Genomic DNA, 20186 nt, shown 5'->3' on the forward strand with positions numbered 1-20186 from the left:
TTGGCGCCAGTGTGTGTGCTTGTGCGTGTGCGTGTGCGCGATGGTTTTACTGTTTGTTTGGGTGCCTTTTTGACTGTTGGCCCAACGTTGGCTCGTTGCTGATGTGCGGCCGGCGTTCTCTTGCGCTCTCTCTCTATCTCTCCTTCCTCACTAGCAGAGAACCTACCGCAATCTGTTTCGTTGTCATCGTCGTCGTCGCTGCATTTCCTTGTTTATGTTTTCTATCCAAATGTAGGGTATTCGGCTAAGTGTTGGAGCGTGATTGAGCGAGAGAGAGCAACTAATTTACAGAGCGAAGAGCATGTGCAGTACCGTTATATTGTTGACTGACTGTTGCAGCGAGTGCGCTTCTGCTTCTGCTTCTGCTGACGCTGTTAGTGCCGCTGCTGGGGCTGCTGTACCTGCGCATTCGGCGCTGCAGCTTTTGTTATTGTTGTGTCGCTTCATCTTCCGCTTCTTCTTCTTCTCCTCTTAATGTAGCAAATTTTGTGTTGCCTGAACAGTGGTGCGCCTCTTCTAGCACAGATATCAGACTTTTGATATTGTAATAATTTTATTGTACAAGTTAATTACTTTCGACTATCGAAGTATAAGATAGTAATATAATAAGAAAGCACTTAATATTTGGTAACAGAATGTGACTTGTATATCCTAAAAAGAAAAATAGATAGATTAAATGAAATTATTCAACTTGAAATTGATTGGTTTTCATAGATCAATTGTAAACGGTTTAGTAGACTCAAAAGGTCTCAAAAACTGAGCGTAATGTCAAATAATTCTCTTAAAATTGAAATTTTCAAATAATTAGGCCTAGCTTACACAAAGCTTGGCTTGCTCCACTGTTCTGTGCAAAAACTACGCAGTTTTGTTTCAGCATTCGTCTCGTCCGTGCTGCCGCGCAACTGTACGACCCAATGGGAAGAGAGAGTGGCTGCAGCAGTTGGCTGCGCTGTTGGCGTCGACTTCGACGTTTTCGTTGTCCTGGCTGCATTTATCCTGGCGGCAATTGAACACTTTAATCATTTAGTTCTTGCACTCTCCGGCAGCAAGTTGTGTTTTTTGATTATCGTCGTATCGTCGTCGTTTATAAATTGTTGTATATCGGTATAATACACACATCTAGCATACTCACATAATTACATATATATGTACATACATGCACATACACATATGTATGCATCGTATATTGTGTATATCGGTTCAAATCTACAATTTTGTGCGTGTACTTCAAAACTCATTTAAAACGACTCAAATTCCAATTTTTCAAATTAAAAAGAAATGCAAAACCTATGCTAAAATTGTGTACAAAATAAGTGGAGAATAATTTTGCGGCGCTCTTTCTAGCACTCAGCCAAATGCAACAAAAGTAAGCAACGGTTAACTAAGAAAAAATGTAATTTCCAATTGTTTCTGTGCTTGTAATTGCATATTAGCATGTAAAGTGCCCACACCCATGGTCGATTTTTCGCATTTACATACACACACACATGCACACACATACATACCTATATATATATATATATATATATGTGTGCATGCAAGCACACTCACGATAGTAAAAACTTGGCTCAATGGGCGGCCCTGCGTCGCTGAGCGCATTTCTCTACACTTTGCTGCCAAATGCCGCCTACACATACACACTTACACTCACATGCACAAATACGGCTGCGTTTCGTGCAGCGCCGGCTGCAGTCGCCGTTTAACCTAAAAAACGCAGTCGACGTTGGCGTCGCCGCTTGCAGCTAAACGCGCTCTCTAGCTTATGCTCTCCTGCTCTCTATGCATTGCATATCTTAAGGCGCGCTCAGCTGACAGCTGCTGCTGCTGCTGCTGCAGCTGTGTTGACTGCGCTGCGGCTGCATTCACTCTCTTTCTCTTTATTTTTTTCTTTTTGCCGCACCCAAAAGCAACGTTGCCTAGCTTGCCTCTTGCTGTCTTCTGCTGCTTCTCCTCCTATTTCATGGGACTTCGGCTGATTTTGGCTTTTGCTTTTGCCTGCTGCAAGGTGTGTCACTTTTTTGTTTTGTTCTAACGGTTTCTAGCCACTTTGCATTGCTTGCCCGTTGGGCGAAATGGTGAAGGGTGGCAACAATGGGTTGGTCGTTCGTAAGAAGCTTTCGCTATATCCTGAACTTTTGTAAGCGTCTATTAAGCGGAAACAATTTTAAACAATTTATGAATGAAAATTGCCGGTTTATGTTACACTACTTTTGGTGGGCGGTGCAGCAAAAAGGGGCGTATTCTACTGTGAGTAGGTGCAGCCTATTTTTTAGGTGAAGTTCTTTTCAATGTACTTTGGCCTTAACAGGGTAATATACAAAGTAGTTATTGCTTGTTAAATCTAACCCATATTTATTGGACTGACAGTCTGCTTTTTTTTTACGGAAGTTTTTAGAATAAGTAAAAATAACTAGAAGCGCAACTGTCGACTTTAATTTTTGATCAAGTTCATATTTTGACTTGTTAAAAATAATTGATAATCCTTAAAGTGCAATTAATAGTTTTGTCGTGTCCGTTGAGATAGTTTTTACTGTACAGTAAACTAACAATAAATTAGCTCTGCCTTCTAGAGATCCAACGAACCTGCCTTAGGACAAATGAGGTGATCTTTTCCTTTTTTATAATCTTTATTTTATCTTACAAATCGTTTTGAGCTTTTGTACATAAACTCTTTATGTAGCCTATATGTATATACATAAGTATATTATAATGAAAAGCTCATTTATGAAAATGCCTTAATCAGACGGTACAGAAAGTTAATGCGTATACGATATCAGATATTGGCAGCTGTTTGTAATTTTGCAAACACATGTCGTTCTATATGTTTTAACAGCTGTATTGGCACTGTTAGTTGCAAATGTTAGTTTGAGTGATTTGCATAATGTGGCATAGCTGGCATAGCATGCCTCTCTGTTACTTCGCCATTTTACATATAATCCAATTATTGCGCTGCGGTTTCCTCGTACATAGACATGTCATCATCAGCAGCTTCTATAGACATTCGCACATATGTACATACAAGCTTACATAGAGAGCACTCTGATCTATACACAACCACCCGCTAGGTGGGGAGGCCTTGCTCTTCACACTCGTACACAGACAATGGGAAATGCAAAGAGCATTGCAGAGTGCTCTCACACTCCCGCATCACATGTATAAAGAACTCTCACGCTCACGCTCACACTCACGCTCTCACTCTCTGCCCCCATGGCTATGCGATGTTTCGACTCTTCTTGTTGCCGTTTGTCTTTCACTGCGTCGACGGCATAAAAATACTTTCCATAGCGTTCGCTGAATCAGTTTATTTCTGTTCTGTTGAGTTGCAGGAACGTGTTCTTTTTCTACTTTCCGTTTGATTTTATTTCCTTATTATTATTATTATCGTTATTATTATTATTATTATTACTGTTAAACATTTGTTTCGTGTTCGGTTCGGTTTTGGCTTTAGTTTAGTTTCGTTTGGTTTTTCGTTTTTCGCCGTTTTGTTAACTTTTTCAAATACCAAACAAAACTAAAACATTATCAAACGCCAATTATTTTGCATAAGTTTTCGCCTAAATCTTTCGGTTTGTTTGTTTTCGATTATTACAAAAGTAGCCAAAGCAATTCCCCCTCCCCCCTCCAAAAAAAAAAATAAATAAATAAAAATCAAAAAAGTGTTTCGTAATCGCATCGAAATTCAAAGAGCAACAAGTTTTATTTACATTGCTCAATTTGCAATTTGTTTGTCAAATTCAAAGGTAATATTTTGAATAATTTTTTTTTATTTTTTCGTTGCATTTATGTAATTTCCACTTGTAAACCGATTTCAATATTTTTATATATTTCCCATTGCCACTTAACCTCAAAAGTGCGTCGCAGCAACAGCAGCAGCAGCAGCGACAAAGTCTTCATCGCATTCGTTTTGTTATTTTAAAAATATTTCGAAAATATAATTCTTGGTACTTCTGCCGGCTCTCAATACATATGCCGTCGTATCGGAGCGCTCCCCTGCCCGCCAGTTGTTTGTTTATTTTTAAAATATTAGTTTTTCGCACGATTTGCGTTCTGCCAGCCCGAGAAAATGGAAGAAAAAATAGACGAAAATATTTGGGCAAAAAAAAAAAAAAAAAACAAAACACGGCAAAGGTGAACAAGTTGGGATACAATATAAAGCGAAATAAATAAGTAGTAGGTGAAGGCCACAGACATTGAAAAGACTTAGACAACAATCTGATTTCATTTCATAGTAAAATAACCATTTCTCAGATTAATTTAAAAGATCTTTTTGACGTTCTCTTTGCTTAGGTATTTTTTATTATTTTTGAAAATTACTTCTTCAACTATCGAAGAACCTTACCTATTTTTTTGGATTAACTATCTTTTTGTTTGTTGATCAGATATAAATTTGATGATTTGTCGCACTCAGGAACCTTCCTTCTCTAATCTTTACGGCCATAAATTATAGCTGCTAATCAACATAGATACTATTGAATTTTGTTCGATAAAAAATTGGCCTCTTATTTTGACGAAACAATGCTTTTGGATCAATCATTGCAGATATGTACACACGCAAGCTAGATATATATTTGTTCGCCTCGTGTATTACATTTGGCTTTCATCAATTTCAAACAATTCGATTTATTGGGTGCTTGCTCTTAGTCTAAACCCAAAGAGAATAATGCTCAATTGGGCACAGCTCAACAGGAAATCAGCTGAGTCAGCAGATATTATTCTGAGTAAAAACAAAGATTTGTTAGGGCGCAGTTGCACCGGAAGAACATCGAATTAAATGAATAAATATAGTTGGTATTCATAGTAGGAAAGGGGATAATAGTAGACTAGAGCACAGCACAGATGAATTGAAATTAATATTTGGCTTAAGCCTAGTTACATATGCCAATCTGCCTATTCTAAGTATATATATTTTTAATAATTTTTAAACATTTGCTTCCAACTTTTCTCATGGTTTAGCAGAATGCTCGTCTTACTGAAAGATAAAATGTAAATTATAGAATTTTGTATGAACATTGAAATGCTTTGTATAATAATTGTTTAAGATTAACAGAGAGGCAGATTCTATCTAATCCGTTTGTGCTCCTGCTTGATACCTTTTATGCCCTGTTTTATTTCTCATAATCCTTAAGGCAATCATTGAAAATGGATTTGTTAATTAAGTTGCTTAAATTATTGCCAATTATATGCTCTTCAATGTATATTACTAGCATATTATATAGCTTTGATGTTATTGGGTAGGTTTTTAGTTTTGTTCAGGTTGTTTTTTCTTTTTGGCGATTATCCGTGTTTGCCTTTGACCTATTTTAATTGCGAAACTATTTGCAATTCCATTGCCTGGCTGCCCCGCTGCCAATTAGGCTGTGCGTCATTTTAATTACATCGATTTTTCTGTCAGTTTTCGGATCTGTTTCCCGTGCCCGCATGCAGCAATAACAGCAACAACAACGGCAACAACGGCAGCAGCAAATGCAAATAGACCACGTTGACATTTCTAGGTATTCATTAAAAATGTTGAAACATGTTAGCTGTTGTTGCCTGCCCATCAGCTTGGTTGCCTGGCCACGCCCACGACTATTTGGGACTGCATGTCATTTAAATTAAATTAAAATAATTGATTTTACTTGCATTTTCTTTGTTGCAGTTAACTTTCGGACATACATATATAAAGTATACGCAGTGTGCACTCAGTTGAGGGCACTTATAACTAGGCTATAGTGAACGGTTCAGCTTAAATCAATTTCTATTTTCCACTTCCGTTTGCTCGTCTCGTGCATCGTGCTAGGTGAGTGCCTAAATTAAACAAATATTTATATATACAAAAATATTGTATAATTTAACTTAATCGTTGTATTTTTCTTTCTTTTCATTGCAGATTTTAAAACGCGTTACAGCAGTATTATCTAAAAGAGAACTCTATTTAACTATCCAAGTAGTGTACAGTCCAAGTTTATTTTCATTTGAACAGAAAAGAAGCCGTAAAGTTTCTCCACTTCACTTTCCCAACTAAACTATACTTATTCCAGTTAGGATTCATTTTTAAAGTAAGCTTTAGCTGAATTTTGAAAGAAAAATTTATATATTTGAAAGTGTGAGCTGAGCAGTTATTTAGTTAGATCAAAGTTGATTGAGCAAATCGAAAATATTGAAAAATTGTATATATAAATTTAAATGATATATATAAATTTTCCATTTCTAAATGTTAAGAAAAGTCAATGAGAAAATTATAATATCCTTTTTAAGGGAACGGTCTTATTTCATATAGAGCGGAAAATGACTCAAACAATTTGATTAAAGAAAATTGTCTAATATTAGTTAAAAGTTATATAGAATGTATATGCGATATGGTGCAATCATTATTCTCAGCTCGCTTTTATGTCAAGCTCCTAAATTGAATAGGTTCAGTAAAGTTTAGTTGGGATAAGGCTTCTCATTTGTATTTCCTTTAACTCTTTCCGCTTTGCTTTTGCACCACAATTGAGCCAGAAGTTGCTTCGCTAAACCTCACATTTATCCTGTACCAACAGCAGCAGCAGCAGCGGCAGCGAAATGGTTGAGGGTCAGACAGCGGTTCAACAGCAGCAGCAATCGGGCACTGGCTCGTCCTGTAGTGGCACAGGCGGCACCACGGCTGGAGCCGGTGGCGCCACCGCCGGCAACGTGGCCAACAGTCAGGCCCAGCAGAATGGCGGCTCGGGTTCCACTGTGGCTGCAGTAACTGCGACTGCTGCCCCGACAGCAACGGCCAATAATGCAGCCGCAAACAACAATAATAATAACAACAACACTGTAGCAACAAATAACAATAATAATAACAACAATAACAACAACAACAACGAACCGGATCCCAAAACAAATTTGATAGTGAACTATTTGCCGCAAACAATGTCGCAGGACGAAATACGTTCGTTGTTCGTGAGCTTCGGTGAGGTGGAGAGCTGCAAGTTGATACGCGATAAGGTGACAGGTGCGTCAAATTAACCAACTATTTCTAACTGAACAATTCGTTAAACTCTAATGTTGTTTGTCTAGGTCAAAGTCTGGGCTATGGCTTCGTTAACTATGTCAAGCAAGAGGATGCGGAGAAGGCCATCAATGCACTCAACGGTCTACGTCTGCAAAACAAAACCATAAAGGTGCGCCCAACAAAACTAAGGGGTATTCACGCTAGCAGATGCCTGGCCTAAACACACTTTTATCAATCAGCATTATCCATGAATCGCATCCAACATCGAACAACCGACATCTATCTTTTTTATAGAGCTGAAATCCTTTGCCAGTCATCTGCCTATCGTAAATACCCTCATTAGTTTCCATATAATATGTATACATATATGTGCCTACGTATTTAATGTTATTGCCAATTTAGGTCTCCATTGCGCGTCCCAGCTCGGAGAGCATTAAGGGTGCCAATTTATATGTATCGGGTCTTCCAAAGAATATGACACAGTCCGACTTGGAATCATTGTTTAGTCCATACGGCAAGATCATAACTTCGCGCATACTTTGTGATAATATCACTGGTAAGTTTAAACAATATATATTATATATTCACGTATAATTAAGGCATGTCCTAGGCATGTCTCAGCTATAATTAATTTCTATTATAAGCGATATATATAGATCTATAAGTTGTTCTATATGCAAAATAAGCCAGCCAAATTGTTTTTTTTTTGGTGCCATCTCGTGAGAGATTGCCCCAATTATCGTAATTATATCTAACATATAAGCATGTCTGGCTTATATATAATATATACTATGATCTTAACTAATAGAGTTAAGTGTCTTCTGTGAGTCTGGCATTATTTCTGCCTTTAGAGCGCACAGTTTGTTTTGAAATTTTGCTGGCGCTACACTTTTATAAGTTGACATTTCTTTAATAATGCAAAAAAATTTGTTTACAATTTTATTTTTTCATGAACACAAATATAATTGAAACAAACTAAACACACACAACTATCAGATGAACATGCGGCGGGTAGGTTTTTTAATTTTTGTTTAGCTGTTTAAATCGCAATTCATCAATTTCTCATTTGCACATTGCTTGCCATTGATTCGGTTGCCTCTCTTGAGTTCCTTTAGTATTTTTTTTTAAAGTGCTTTTTGCTTGTTTTGTGGGCGTGTGTTGATTTAATTTGCCGAAAATTGTTTAATTTTTGTCCTGTACTTGGTCTAGGAAAGCAAATTAGAGATAAGATTAGGAACTACTTAAAGCCCAAGCACCTGCAGGAAACATTTAGCTATTTATGAATAAAATTCCAAGCTGTTTATTGACTTATTTGTATTTTTCTTAAAAGAAAATCACCGTAGTACTTGTTACTTAGAAGAAATCTAATAAAATAGGATACTTATATGAATGAAAATCAATTTGTAATGAACAAACTTGTTTTCAATATTATTTAATATTATTTACGTTCATACAATCGATACAGCGTAAGTATATCCACATGTCAGGTTTATTTAGCAGATTTACAATCTAGAAACAAAAGCCTCAGATTCGGGTTTTGCTTACATTATTCTTAATAATCTTGCATTGCGGCTCAAGAAGTTTCAGGCTCTAACCGGGTAGAGGGTATCTTTCAGTTGAGCATGTTCGACTAGTATGTCATAAATGTATATTTTATTTAAAGCGTTTCTTTTTAATTATATTATTTGGACCTTATAAGCAAAAGCACATTTCTGTTTTTATATTTATATTTATAATTTGTTACTAATGCATTTAAATTTTTTTTTTATTTTCCCAACAATACACAAAACTACACAAAAAACACACCAACAACAAATTCAAATAATACCGAAAAGAAGCGCACGCTGACCAACCCGACAGTATGTATAAGTAACATTTAACTTGCATTTATAATTTATTGTTATATTTTATTTTTTTTTTTGGCTTTAATATTGCGTCGCTTTGCAAGCCCAAAGTCCTGTCACGCACAATGATCAAACCACTGCAAACTCATATGCATTGTGTTCGCTAGCTGTTAAAATTGGGTTTGGGGCTCAAACGATATTTAACATGTATTCTGTTTTTCTTATACTTTCGCCTAGGTCTCTCCAAGGGCGTCGGCTTCATACGCTTCGATCAGCGCTTTGAGGCAGATCGCGCCATCAAGGAGCTAAACGGCACCACACCGAAGAATTCCACCGAACCGATAACCGTTAAGTTTGCCAACAATCCGAGCAGCAACAAGAACAGCATGCAACCGCTGGCCGCCTACATAGCCCCACAAAATACGCGCGGCGGACGCGCCTTTCCAGCAAATGCAGCCGCCGGCGCCGCAGCAGCAGCAGCCGCTGCCGCCATCCATCCCAACGCGGGCCGTTACAGGTCAGCAAAGCAAGTAATGATGCAGTTTGATATGATCCACAAGTAGAGTAAGAAAATGAACTAAGAGTAAGGGGGCGAGACGGTGCCAAGAAAAGCCCAACCCCTTCTAATAAGCTCTATGCAATAACATGACTTATATTAGACGTAAAGGGTGCAGACTTTAGAGTTCGTAGATTGCTTAACAGAAAAATAGGTAATCATAGAATATTAAGACATCAATGGATTTTGCAGATTTAGTTTGGTCGAATTCAGTATCAAGCTAATTGCCTATGGTAAATTTTAACACATATTCATATAAAATATTGATACATCTTAGTTGAAGTGAGAGCGAGAAGCAAGAAGAGGTCCGGTGAGAAGCAAAAACTGTCACAATATCCTGCAGCTTAATTGTTTATCGTTTCAATTACTCAAAGGGTTGCAGAGCAAAGAGACTTGTGGCACTCTGATTGCTTCTCGCTTCGCATAAACTCGTTTACTTATCTATTTTGTTTTATTCTATCCCAGCTCTGTGATCTCACGCTATTCGCCGCTCACCAGTGATTTAATTACCAATGGCATGATTCAGGGCAATACCATAACTAGCTCTGGTTGGTGCATTTTCGTCTATAATCTGGCGCCCGAAACCGAGGAGAATGTGCTCTGGCAGCTCTTTGGGCCGTTTGGTGCTGTGCAATCCGTAAAGGTGCGTCTGAGCTGACAAGTAGTTAATATAGGCTTTCAAATTAATATGTGCTTTTGTTCTTTCCCATCGCTAGGTCATACGCGATTTACAGAGCAATAAGTGCAAGGGATTTGGCTTTGTTACCATGACCAACTACGAGGAGGCTGTGCTGGCCATACAATCGCTCAATGGCTACACGCTGGGCAATCGGGTACTTCAGGTCAGCTTCAAGACCAACAAAAATAAGCAAACGTAATTATTAACCAAGTTGGCTGCTGTTGTCAATGCCAATGCGGCGGCAGCGGCGCTGGCTGCCAATAGTTTGGTGCTCAATCACAATCACAACAACAACAATAATTACAACAATCAACACAACAACAACAGCAACAACATCTGTAGCATCAGAAACAACAACGCTGCCCATCAATTTGGCAAGTATGCTAATCACCATAGCAACAACAACAACAACAACAACAGACAACACAACAACAGCAACCAAACTAACAAACAAAAACAGCAGACAACTTCAAGCAGCAGCAGCAGCAGCAACAACAACAAGCACTCGCTGCCGCTTTTGGCTGGAATAACCAAGGCAAATGCAACTGCAACTGCAGCAACGACAGCCACTGCAAACAATCGTCTAAGCAAACCACCAACAAGCAGCAACAACACCATAACAACATTTATAAGCAACGGTAGCAGCAGCTACAATGGCAGCAGCAATAACAACAACAACAGCAGCAACAGCAACAACAACACCTCGTCCAATGCCACGTCCCATGGCGATGCCGGCGCCTGCTCAACCAGCTCTGGCAGCATATTGAAAACTTCCACGAAATTCATATACAATAAGCCACAAAATCATTTCGAGCTACTGCAACAGCAGCTGCAGCTGCAGCAGGAATTTGCCCAGTTCCTCACAAATGTGGCAAACAGTGCAGCTGGGAGCGGTGCTTCTGCCACGTCCACTCACAACAGCAGCATTGGCAATGCAGCCAGCGGCTCCAATGCAGCACGCAATGTTGCTGGCAACACGGCATTGCTGGGCAACTCAACAGCAACAGTTGCTGGCAACAAGAACAATAACAACAGCAACAACAACAGCAACAGCAACAGCAATAACAACTACCAATCCTCATTTATGCCATCCTGGTCAAATTGGTTCTTCTAAATGATACTGATTAGCAGCGACTGGTAAATCCCTTTTTATATATTTTCTCTATTCAATTATTTTTTTTTATCTATATATACACATATATATTCATTGTTTTTTTTTTGTATAATAATTTAACAGTTTAACTTTTTGCAAATGTTTTTTAAATTTTTGAGTTAAAGTTTAAAAAAATACTGCATATACTCACTACCTATTCGAGTTAGGAAAATTAGGGTATGATGCAATTTTTATTTCGGGGTTTTTTTTCTCGTGGTTACGTTTAACACAGACATTTTTGAAATTTTGTTGCTACAAATATGAAAGTTATATTTGTTTAATATTGTTTCTTAATTTTGTTCTCTAAATTCGTTAAATTCAGTTTTTCTACCGATTAAAAGGCAAAACTCTGCCATTATATTTTTTTACGAATACCCTCACTAAACACACACACACACACACGTCTTTTGTATCTGTGTTTAATTTGCACTAACATCAAAGTCTAGTCGCCTTTAGCAAATCGCTAAAGCAACCAAAAATGTATGGTTAAGTTTTTGTTTGAAGAAAGCAACATACTCTAGAAATAGTTTAATAAATTTGGCAGAATGAAAACTGAAAGGCCAAAACCACCAAAAACATGACAAAGAGAAGAATATTTAAGTCTATTGATAAATGTATAAATACAAAGAAGAAAACAACAAAACAGAACTGAAATACGTTAAAAAAATAAAACGGCAACGTTTGGCATATGGTCGGAACCATTTAAAGAGAATGGCCCCAAGTTCGACATATGTTCGCGATTTGTTTATATATATATATATATATACATATACATATACGAGTAAATGTGTAACTCTTGCTTAAAATAAAGATCGTATTGCATTATTATATACTTAAAGACACTTTTTATTCAAATATTTAATTATTAAATTCACAACCTTCATCTAATCATGTGTCATGTGTTAAAACTTCTCCAATTCCAAACTATGTTAAACTATTTCTGAATCTATCCTGACGTGAACAGTAGCGAAATCGAATGTGCAACAAAAAATTACAAAATCTATAAACAAACCGAGAGCTAAATATACAGAGAATTTTTCGAATACAACGAATAAATGTTTAAGAAAAATTTAATGCTATAAAGCCCATATAAACTAAATAGAATTTTAATAACAATATCAAAAAGAAGTTATAACAATAACAAAATAAATGAAACACAACTAACAAACAATTTTAAAAAGAAATGACTTAAACAAAAACCAGCTAAAAAATGTATATGCACGCCATTCGAAAAATTTGAGAAATCAGAGAAAATCTCTAACAAATTCCCTCCCTAGAAAATGAAAAGCTAAAAACGTAACTCAAAAAGTACGTGGAAAACAAAAACAAATTGACAAAACGCGTTTCAGCAAAACGAATTTGTTTAAACCAAAAACCCAAACAGCAATTATAAAGGAACAAACAATTAAAGCAAAACAAATTGCCAAATTAAATATATAAATAAAAACCCAAAACAAAAAAAAAATTAAAAAACTAAAATCAAAATTACAACAGAAAATTTGTATGCAGATGAAAAATTCTTATAAAAAAATAAAACGAGTGAAAAATAAAAGTGATTAAAAAGAACTGTTGAGTAGGAGTTATCGGAACCTTTCGACAAACGATATATGCATTTAAAAAGCCAGGCGAGAGATAACCGCAAATATGAGAAAATGTATGATCGAAGTTCTATAACATGAAAACATGGTGCTTGAGAGATTTCCTTGCAAAACTAGTTAAATGTACTAGTCCTTAAAACCAAAAACGAAAAGAGAAATACGAATAGATCTTGTTATATATTCTATTGAAATATTCTTTTATTTTTTTTTTTTTGCTTATACCTTGAGGTTTTAATCACAGTCATATTATTTTATCCATTAGTTTTCTAACCCCTAATTCCTGCGTGTACTTCATCCCTAAATGATTCGCAATGTTGGAACACATTAAACTATGCTATATATTAACTCTATATAAAATCTATAACTATTTATAAAAAACATAAAAAAACAAAATCAACAACAAAAAAGTATATTATATATGATTAACAATATATTGATGTTGTGTATTGCAAATTTTAAATGTTTATACATATACATACATACCAGAAAAATGATTATAAATATATATTAACTCATGGCATAAATCACAAAACACTTTCATGTATACGTCAAGTAAATTTATTGCAACTATTTAAAAAGTAATTAACGAAACAAAACCAAAAATGATAATGATATGTATGTATATTTACGATTACGATTATTAAGTATGTATGTGTGTGTAGTACATAGGCCCCAGCCTCCTAATATTTGTAGAGCTAAATGGCTTATTTTCACAAGCACAGAACTCATTCAGAGACACCAAGTGAAACGAATCATTCATTCGAATCAGTCAGTCATTCGAATCACTTGAGACGCTCGAATACCCATATTCATGCGCAAATGCTTGACTGAAATTAAAAAAAAAAACCAAAAAAAAAACTCGTTGCTTTAATGCGATGTATAAGAACAAAACCTTCCAAAAGAAAAAAAAAAACAAAAACAAAAGATGAGTAAAATTTGAAGCAGGTTCAAGAAAAACTATAAGAAGAAAACACCAAGAAACCCGATTTTTATAATCAGGCACACACATTTTTGTGCATGTGCGATCTGAATTGGAAAAGGGGAATGCAGAATGCGTAATGCAATTAAGTAATGATAACAAAACAAAACAAAAAACAAAAAAAAAACAGCAACAAATAGAAGAACAACAAAAAGCAATCGATTATATACATTTTTTAAGATGAAAATGTTTTATAAATATAATATATGAAAAAAAAGAAAACTAAGAATAAACAAACAAAAAAAAAAAACCAAGAAAGTATTTTAAAAATTTAAACATATACATGAATACTATATATACAATATATTATATTATATATACATATTATATATACTTAACGGTATTGGTAACGAACAAAAACACCGCACAATAATATACAAAGAAAAATGAATGAATAATACGTAATGACAAACCGCAAAGGATCTGATAACAGAAAGTTAAACTAATGCAAACAAGACTAAAGCAAAAGAATGAAAGAAAAGTGAAAATAACTAAATAACGAGCAACTTTATAATTTTTACATGCAAAACGCAATAATGTTAACATTTAAAGATTGAAGACGATGAACAGAAACAGAAACAGAAAACAAAGCGCATATCTTGAAAAAAATAAAACGAATAAATAACGAAAAGAGCATGATGATGAAATCTATAATATATAGATACGAAAAGTTACCACAAATTTTAAACTAAAATGAAAGCTAAACAAATGTAAAACGCGAAACATTCGACGTTTAAATATGGTACACTTTTATACTTTTACACCAAAATATAAGGATAGTGCATACACATATACCTACGTATAATGTCAAAGATCTGGCGATCAAATTGTCGTCACGTTTTGTTCGTCGTTTCGAGGCACATTCGCGTTTGAAACCAAAAAGGTTGTGCAATGCCTGCAGGCGTAAACGGAACCGGAATCGCATTCGGAACTGGTTCCGACACCTGCAGTGCTCTCTTTAAATGTCTCTCTTACACACATACATACATACATACAAATACACACATAAATACAAACAAAACAGAATACACCGCTCTCTCACTCCTAAACTCACCACTTACCTACTTAAACGAGAGTTGAATAGTCAAATGATCTGTGGGTAAAAGAAACCAACTTATTCAAGAATTTTGATCTAAGTATTTAAATGATGTGCTATACATATTTATGGAATAAGCTTCTAGGCGTAGTTTAACTAACTGAACTGACACGAGTATTTACATTTTCTGTAAATTTCAACTAGAGTCGTTCTTACGTTGAATACCCCTAAGATTTGCTAAGATTTAATGCAAAACATTGATTTAAATGTGCTTTTAAAAAGTCGAAAAGGTTTTACCATGAGTACCCCTAATGTTGAATGATTGAAATAATTGAGTAAACCTAATGTTGAACAATTCTTACCATGATGTCCCCTAATGTCGAAGTCAAATGTAATCTAAGTGTGAGTACCAACAGGATTTTTCTTGTTTAAATTTTTAGATTTTTCCTTCAATTTTGCTCAAGAATTCTAGGTAAAAGAAAAAATGTAGCCCTAAGCAGATTTACATGCCAATCAGACACCCCAGCTATTATAGACCTATTCCAACAATTGATTCAGTACTTTAAATGTGTTTTATTTCGATTGTGACCCTCTTTTATGACCGAGTCTCCGCATTACCTGCTCCCTCAAACCTACACAAAACTTTGGTAAAAATATTTGCAACAAATTACAAAAAAAAAAAAAAAAAAAATACAACAAAAAACTAACAATGAAAAAATATCTATCCAATGAAAATTTCGTAGTGCATGTCATCAGTAAAGTAAATATTGAAAGAAGCTCTCTCTCTATATGTTTGCATTAAATGTTCAAGCAAAAGGAAAACTAACAAAAAAAAAAAGAAGATATATTAAATTAATTATGTATAAACCAAACTTAGTCGAAAACAACTTAGTCAAAGGTACTAATTTTAAGCACTCTTGTTAAATGCAAAGCAAGCAGCATAAGCATTCACTTGAAACGATTGAAGAAAACAGAATTAAAACAATTCGGATTCGAAGAAAAACGGAAATAATGAAGAAAAGAATAAGTGAAACACAGAATACTTGCATTAGTTCTTTCAAGCTCAAGCTCAACATATGCATAATTTAATGTGAAACGTATTTAATTCAGCATAAGATATGATAAAAAAAAAAGAAGAATAATTCAAATAATTTCTATTATCGTCTATGGTTTAGCTTACGTATAGTACTTGAAGTCAACATACTAATTATGACAGATATATATATAAGCATATTTATATATATGTGTGTATTTAAACTATGCAGTTTTTTTCTCGTCGTTATAAACATAGTCAAAATATTGGTGGGCCGTATCGTATTGTAGTAGCAAATATTTAACTTAATCATGTCAGATAATAGAAACAACAATTATTCCAATTTAATTACAAAGTGCATATTTATCTATTGAATTACTGTCGAATTCTCTCATATGGGCTGTGGATTTAATGCCACGCCCAACCGTACACTGACACAGTCACACACCTTAACCAAATTTCTTCGAATTTTCATTCAATTAACTTAAACGAAAACAAAAGAAAGAAAACAAAAAACCACACAAATATGAAAACAAAAAACGAAACAAATTTATATAGCATATTTATGGTATACTCTGTGCAAGATTATTAAAAATCAATTAAACTTCATTATGAATTAATCTGAGAATTTACAACAGCAAAAACACACACGAACACACACACAAAATGAAGGAAACAACAATTTATTCAATAAAGCTATGAAATGATGTGTTTAAAAACAATTTCGGCAAATTCATTAATCATGGAACCAGTTCCAGCAGCTAATTGTAATCGAACAAAGGAATTTTGGTAAGTTGTAAATCGAATATAAAAGTAGTCTTATTTGAACAAAATTAACTTACGAATCATGAATTTAATTTCGGTATTCACCGAACTTTAAATATGCCAATTATTCCTTAAGTTTTGTATCATTTCTATTGTCCAAGTAGAAGCGCTTCTACGAAATTTGCACTTTTAATTAAGTTTCAAATATTTACCTAAATTATTGATAGTTCAACGGTTTTTGTAAGGCCGCCTAATAGTGCATCACAAGTTATCTTAGTCCTTATTTAACAAGTTCAAGAGAATACCCGTAGTTCTTTCGCATTGTATTATTTACAATGCAGATGGTAGAAGTTTCTTGCCGCTTTTCTCATTTGAGTTCAGCTAACATGAACTTGAACTTGTCGAACTGAATTTATCAGCATGGTTAAATTAAAGAACAAATAGCAAAATATCAAAAAACACTTAACTTTTCTAATGCATAGCATACTTTATTTTTAAAACAAAATTGAATTTGGCAAACAGTTTGACAGAAATATGCGGAGACACGCCTTAAATATGCTGCTGTTAAAAACCTGTTATGTATATTTACTCTGCGGAAGAAGATATCTACCATGAATGCAATTTTAAGCAGCCTGAAAGTATTTCATATCTTGCTGTCAGATTGGTCGAGTAAACTTAAGTCTCTATGTACTCTCTCTATGTAGCCTTCCTTTCCCTTTCTGTCGTGGTATGTGTGTGTGTGTGTGTGTGGCGCGCGGATAGCGACTGTTGCAATGCTTTAAATATAGCATGCTTTTAGGCGAAGACATAAATTGCGAGCTGGGCAAGCTGTGACTCGGCTGGGCGTGTGCTGTGCTGTGCGAAATCTTACATAAATTTCGGAGGCATGCGGCATGTGGACAGCACAAATGGCTGCCACAGCCGCAAAATGTGCAACGCAATGAGCTTTGCGGGTATGTAATGCATTTTGCATAGTTGAACATTTAAAGTAAAGAGCTTAAGGATCATGGTCATAATATTCCGGTGGTATAAATCGCCAGTTCTTGGCCAAATCGTTAATAGCCTCCACCATGAGGCGACTGATTATGGACAAAATTGTGCTGGCGTAGGCAAAAAATATAAAGAAGTTTTCAATTTTGGAACTAGCTTGCTTTTAAGAACTACTCACTTGTGGTCCACGTTTGTACGCAGATTTTCGAGGGGACTCGGAGCGTTATCCACAACCACCACTTGGTCATAGGTCTGGTTGAATTTGTTGCGTGTTCGTTCCGGGTTAATGCGCATAAAATTCGACTTGGATAGGTTTTTCCAGAAGAGTTTCTCGAATATGGTAATACGGTGATCGATGGCCATACTTAGTTCAATGATTTCATTTGCATTCAGCTTGCGTTTCATGGACAAACGCTTGATCAGCTCCTCGCGTTCCGCCTGCTTCTGCTGTTCCTCGGTTAGCTCAACGGGCGAACCATCTCCGCCGGCGCCCGCATCAATGCCCACGCCGCCACATGGTGCGCAGGTGCCATCGATATCGTACATGTTATCGTCTTGCCTATCCTCGTTATTTTGCATATGGACACGTATGTTGAGGTGTAGAAAAGCGTGCTCCACGTAGCTATCTTCCTTCCACTTGGGATCGTCTATGGACTCGATTTCGGCCAACTCAGCCTTGGCTATAAGCGTGGCGGGATCAAGTATGCGATGCACCTCCAGCACAATGGGTATGCGGCGAAAGAAGATGAGCCGGTCGAAGACGCTTACCTTTATCTCGCAGAGTTTCGAATGATGGCCCTTCAGTCGAAAAACAGATGGTTCAAATGTGACTGCAAAGAAATCGCTGATAATGTAGCTAGAGTAGAGAGAGAGAGAGAGAAGCATTTGAGTAAGTTGAATGCTGGAGAAATTCTGCTGGGACTTACTTTTGCCAGCGAAACTCCATGCATTTTTGTCCATAGTTGTGCACATTGACGAGCTGTGTGCGATTCTCCTTCATGCACAGTTCAAAGTTTAAACGATTCGGATATATAATGTAAAGATACTCAGAGGATTCTCTGTCCTTGAGCGGCATATCTGTTATCTCATTATCGTCTGTAGTAGTGCCACGGGCCTTGATCTTATACCGCGCCTTGGAGTTCTCATATGTCAGCATCAGCTCAATCTGCGACAAGATAAAGATGCGACTTAGAGCTGGAAATAGTTTTCGACTTGCTACACATAGACAGGTTAATTGATATTAAACTACTTTGCTGCGACTGCTCTGCATTTTTTTTTAAAGGAAATACGTAATTTCTTCTAAGTGAACACTCCATTCATTGTTGAGCATTCATAATTAAAGATGTAAAATAGAAGATTTCGTGCTTACGTCATTCTCATAGTCCAATGGTCGATATTCCACCAGCAGGGGCCAAACACTTTGCCTGGGCACAGTCAGATTTGAGTTGTGCAGCTTGAAGCTGCGTTCGCGCGAGGAGAAGGCAAATGCCAGATGTGTCATGGTTATGTTCTGGACCCAAATCGGTTGGGTCACATGATAAAAGTTTTTAATATTTATGGGCAATAGCTCCTTGGTAAGCAGACACCGCTCTGGATCAAAGGCTGTGATTTCCAGCTTGAAGTTCCACACAAATTTGCGATTGTCCCCAGTGCTAAAGTCAAAGGAAATCAGATGTAGCTCTCAGTATCTAGATTTTTGAAATACTTACTAGATTTCATAGGTAAGGTAGTGTTCGCCATAAAGAAAAAAATGAGCGGTAACTGTGAGAGGTAGCACCTCATCCGGCCGTAAATTGAGCTGCTCCTGGCTAATATGTATGAGCCGGCGATGCGGGCAGTGGAAGAGTTGCCGGAACTGATTGAAGCCCACGCGAGTTTGCAATGGCTGGCACTGGCAATTCTGAATGCGTTTCAATTTCAATTCCAGCGGCTTGGCGGACATGTTGCGCAGCCAGAAGATCATCTTCAGGGGCTGGCTTTGTATTTGACGCAATGGAACCGCCAGGACATGCTCATGCTCCTGCTTGTTCGATCGGAGTTTCTTGTTGAGTCTGTCCGAGTGGAGTATAGGTGTATTTGGATAGGGATTTTCTGTTCACAGCCAAGCGCTACTCACCCAGTTATATTGAAACTCTCCCAATAGTACAACTTGAGTATGGGCGGGCGTATGACTGTCAGGTTGTCCACCATTAACTTCTGATAGATCGGCAAGGGCTTCAGCACGCCTGTGCACGGATTTTTTGACATTTTTGTTGTTTTAGATCAATGCATGTGTTTTTTTTAGTTTGTATTTGTTAATATATTCAAGCTCTCAATAAGTTGCTCTGATTTGAGCACGTAGTCAAATTGAAAGCTACAAATTTACCTATAACATTTGCCGCACTGTGCTGCCACGCCCCACACATCCCATTGCTCGACTTTGCCACGTTCTCTTAATGCCATTAGAAGTCTGCACTGCACGCCCCGGGGCGCCACTGCATGTTGCACACTCGTAAATATTCATAAATGGTCAGCCGCACATGCGAACACCTACACCAACACGAAAAGGGTCAGCCCTGCCAGATCCTTTGAATGCTGTGCTACGCAGACACA

At 36.5% G+C, this 20186-nt stretch overlaps 2 protein-coding genes across 3 annotated transcripts; one reads left to right on the top strand and one right to left on the bottom strand.

Moving 5' to 3' along the window:
- Nucleotides 1-602: 602 nt before the first annotated feature.
- LOC6627641 (uncharacterized) lies at nt 603-19908 on the bottom strand. Of its 2 annotated transcripts, none has more exons than XM_032437609.2 (6): nt 19711-19908; nt 19304-19645; nt 18964-19246; nt 18521-18759; nt 17773-18450; nt 603-651 (listed from the first exon to the last, which is right to left on the bottom strand). In XM_032437609.2, the coding sequence occupies exons 1-6, from the start codon at nt 19839-19841 to the stop codon at nt 618-620; spliced, it is 1707 nt and encodes a 568-aa protein (XP_032293500.1). In that variant the 5' UTR covers nt 19842-19908; the 3' UTR covers nt 603-617. The 2 variants fall into 2 exon arrangements, with proteins under 2 accessions (XP_032293500.1, XP_002051115.1); XM_002051079.4 differs by lacking the exon at nt 603-651 and adding an exon at nt 17076-17704 and having other exon boundaries at nt 19711-19907.
- Nucleotides 1048-12025, top strand: Rbp9 (RNA-binding protein 9). The gene is given in 9 exon segments (XM_032437608.2): nt 1048-1366; nt 5639-5779; nt 5870-5926; nt 6522-6961; nt 7027-7130; nt 7364-7517; nt 9043-9322; nt 9827-10004; nt 10078-12025. Coding segments are annotated over 6 exon segments (2211 nt in total). The 5' UTR covers nt 1048-1366; nt 5639-5779; nt 5870-5926; nt 6522-6543; the 3' UTR covers nt 11155-12025.
- Nucleotides 19909-20186: the final 278 nt, after the last annotated feature.

This window comes from Drosophila virilis, chromosome 4, assembly GCF_030788295.1.
Source record: "Drosophila virilis strain 15010-1051.87 chromosome 4, Dvir_AGI_RSII-ME, whole genome shotgun sequence".
In the NCBI taxonomy this organism is placed as follows: Eukaryota; Metazoa; Arthropoda; class Insecta; order Diptera; family Drosophilidae; genus Drosophila; species Drosophila virilis.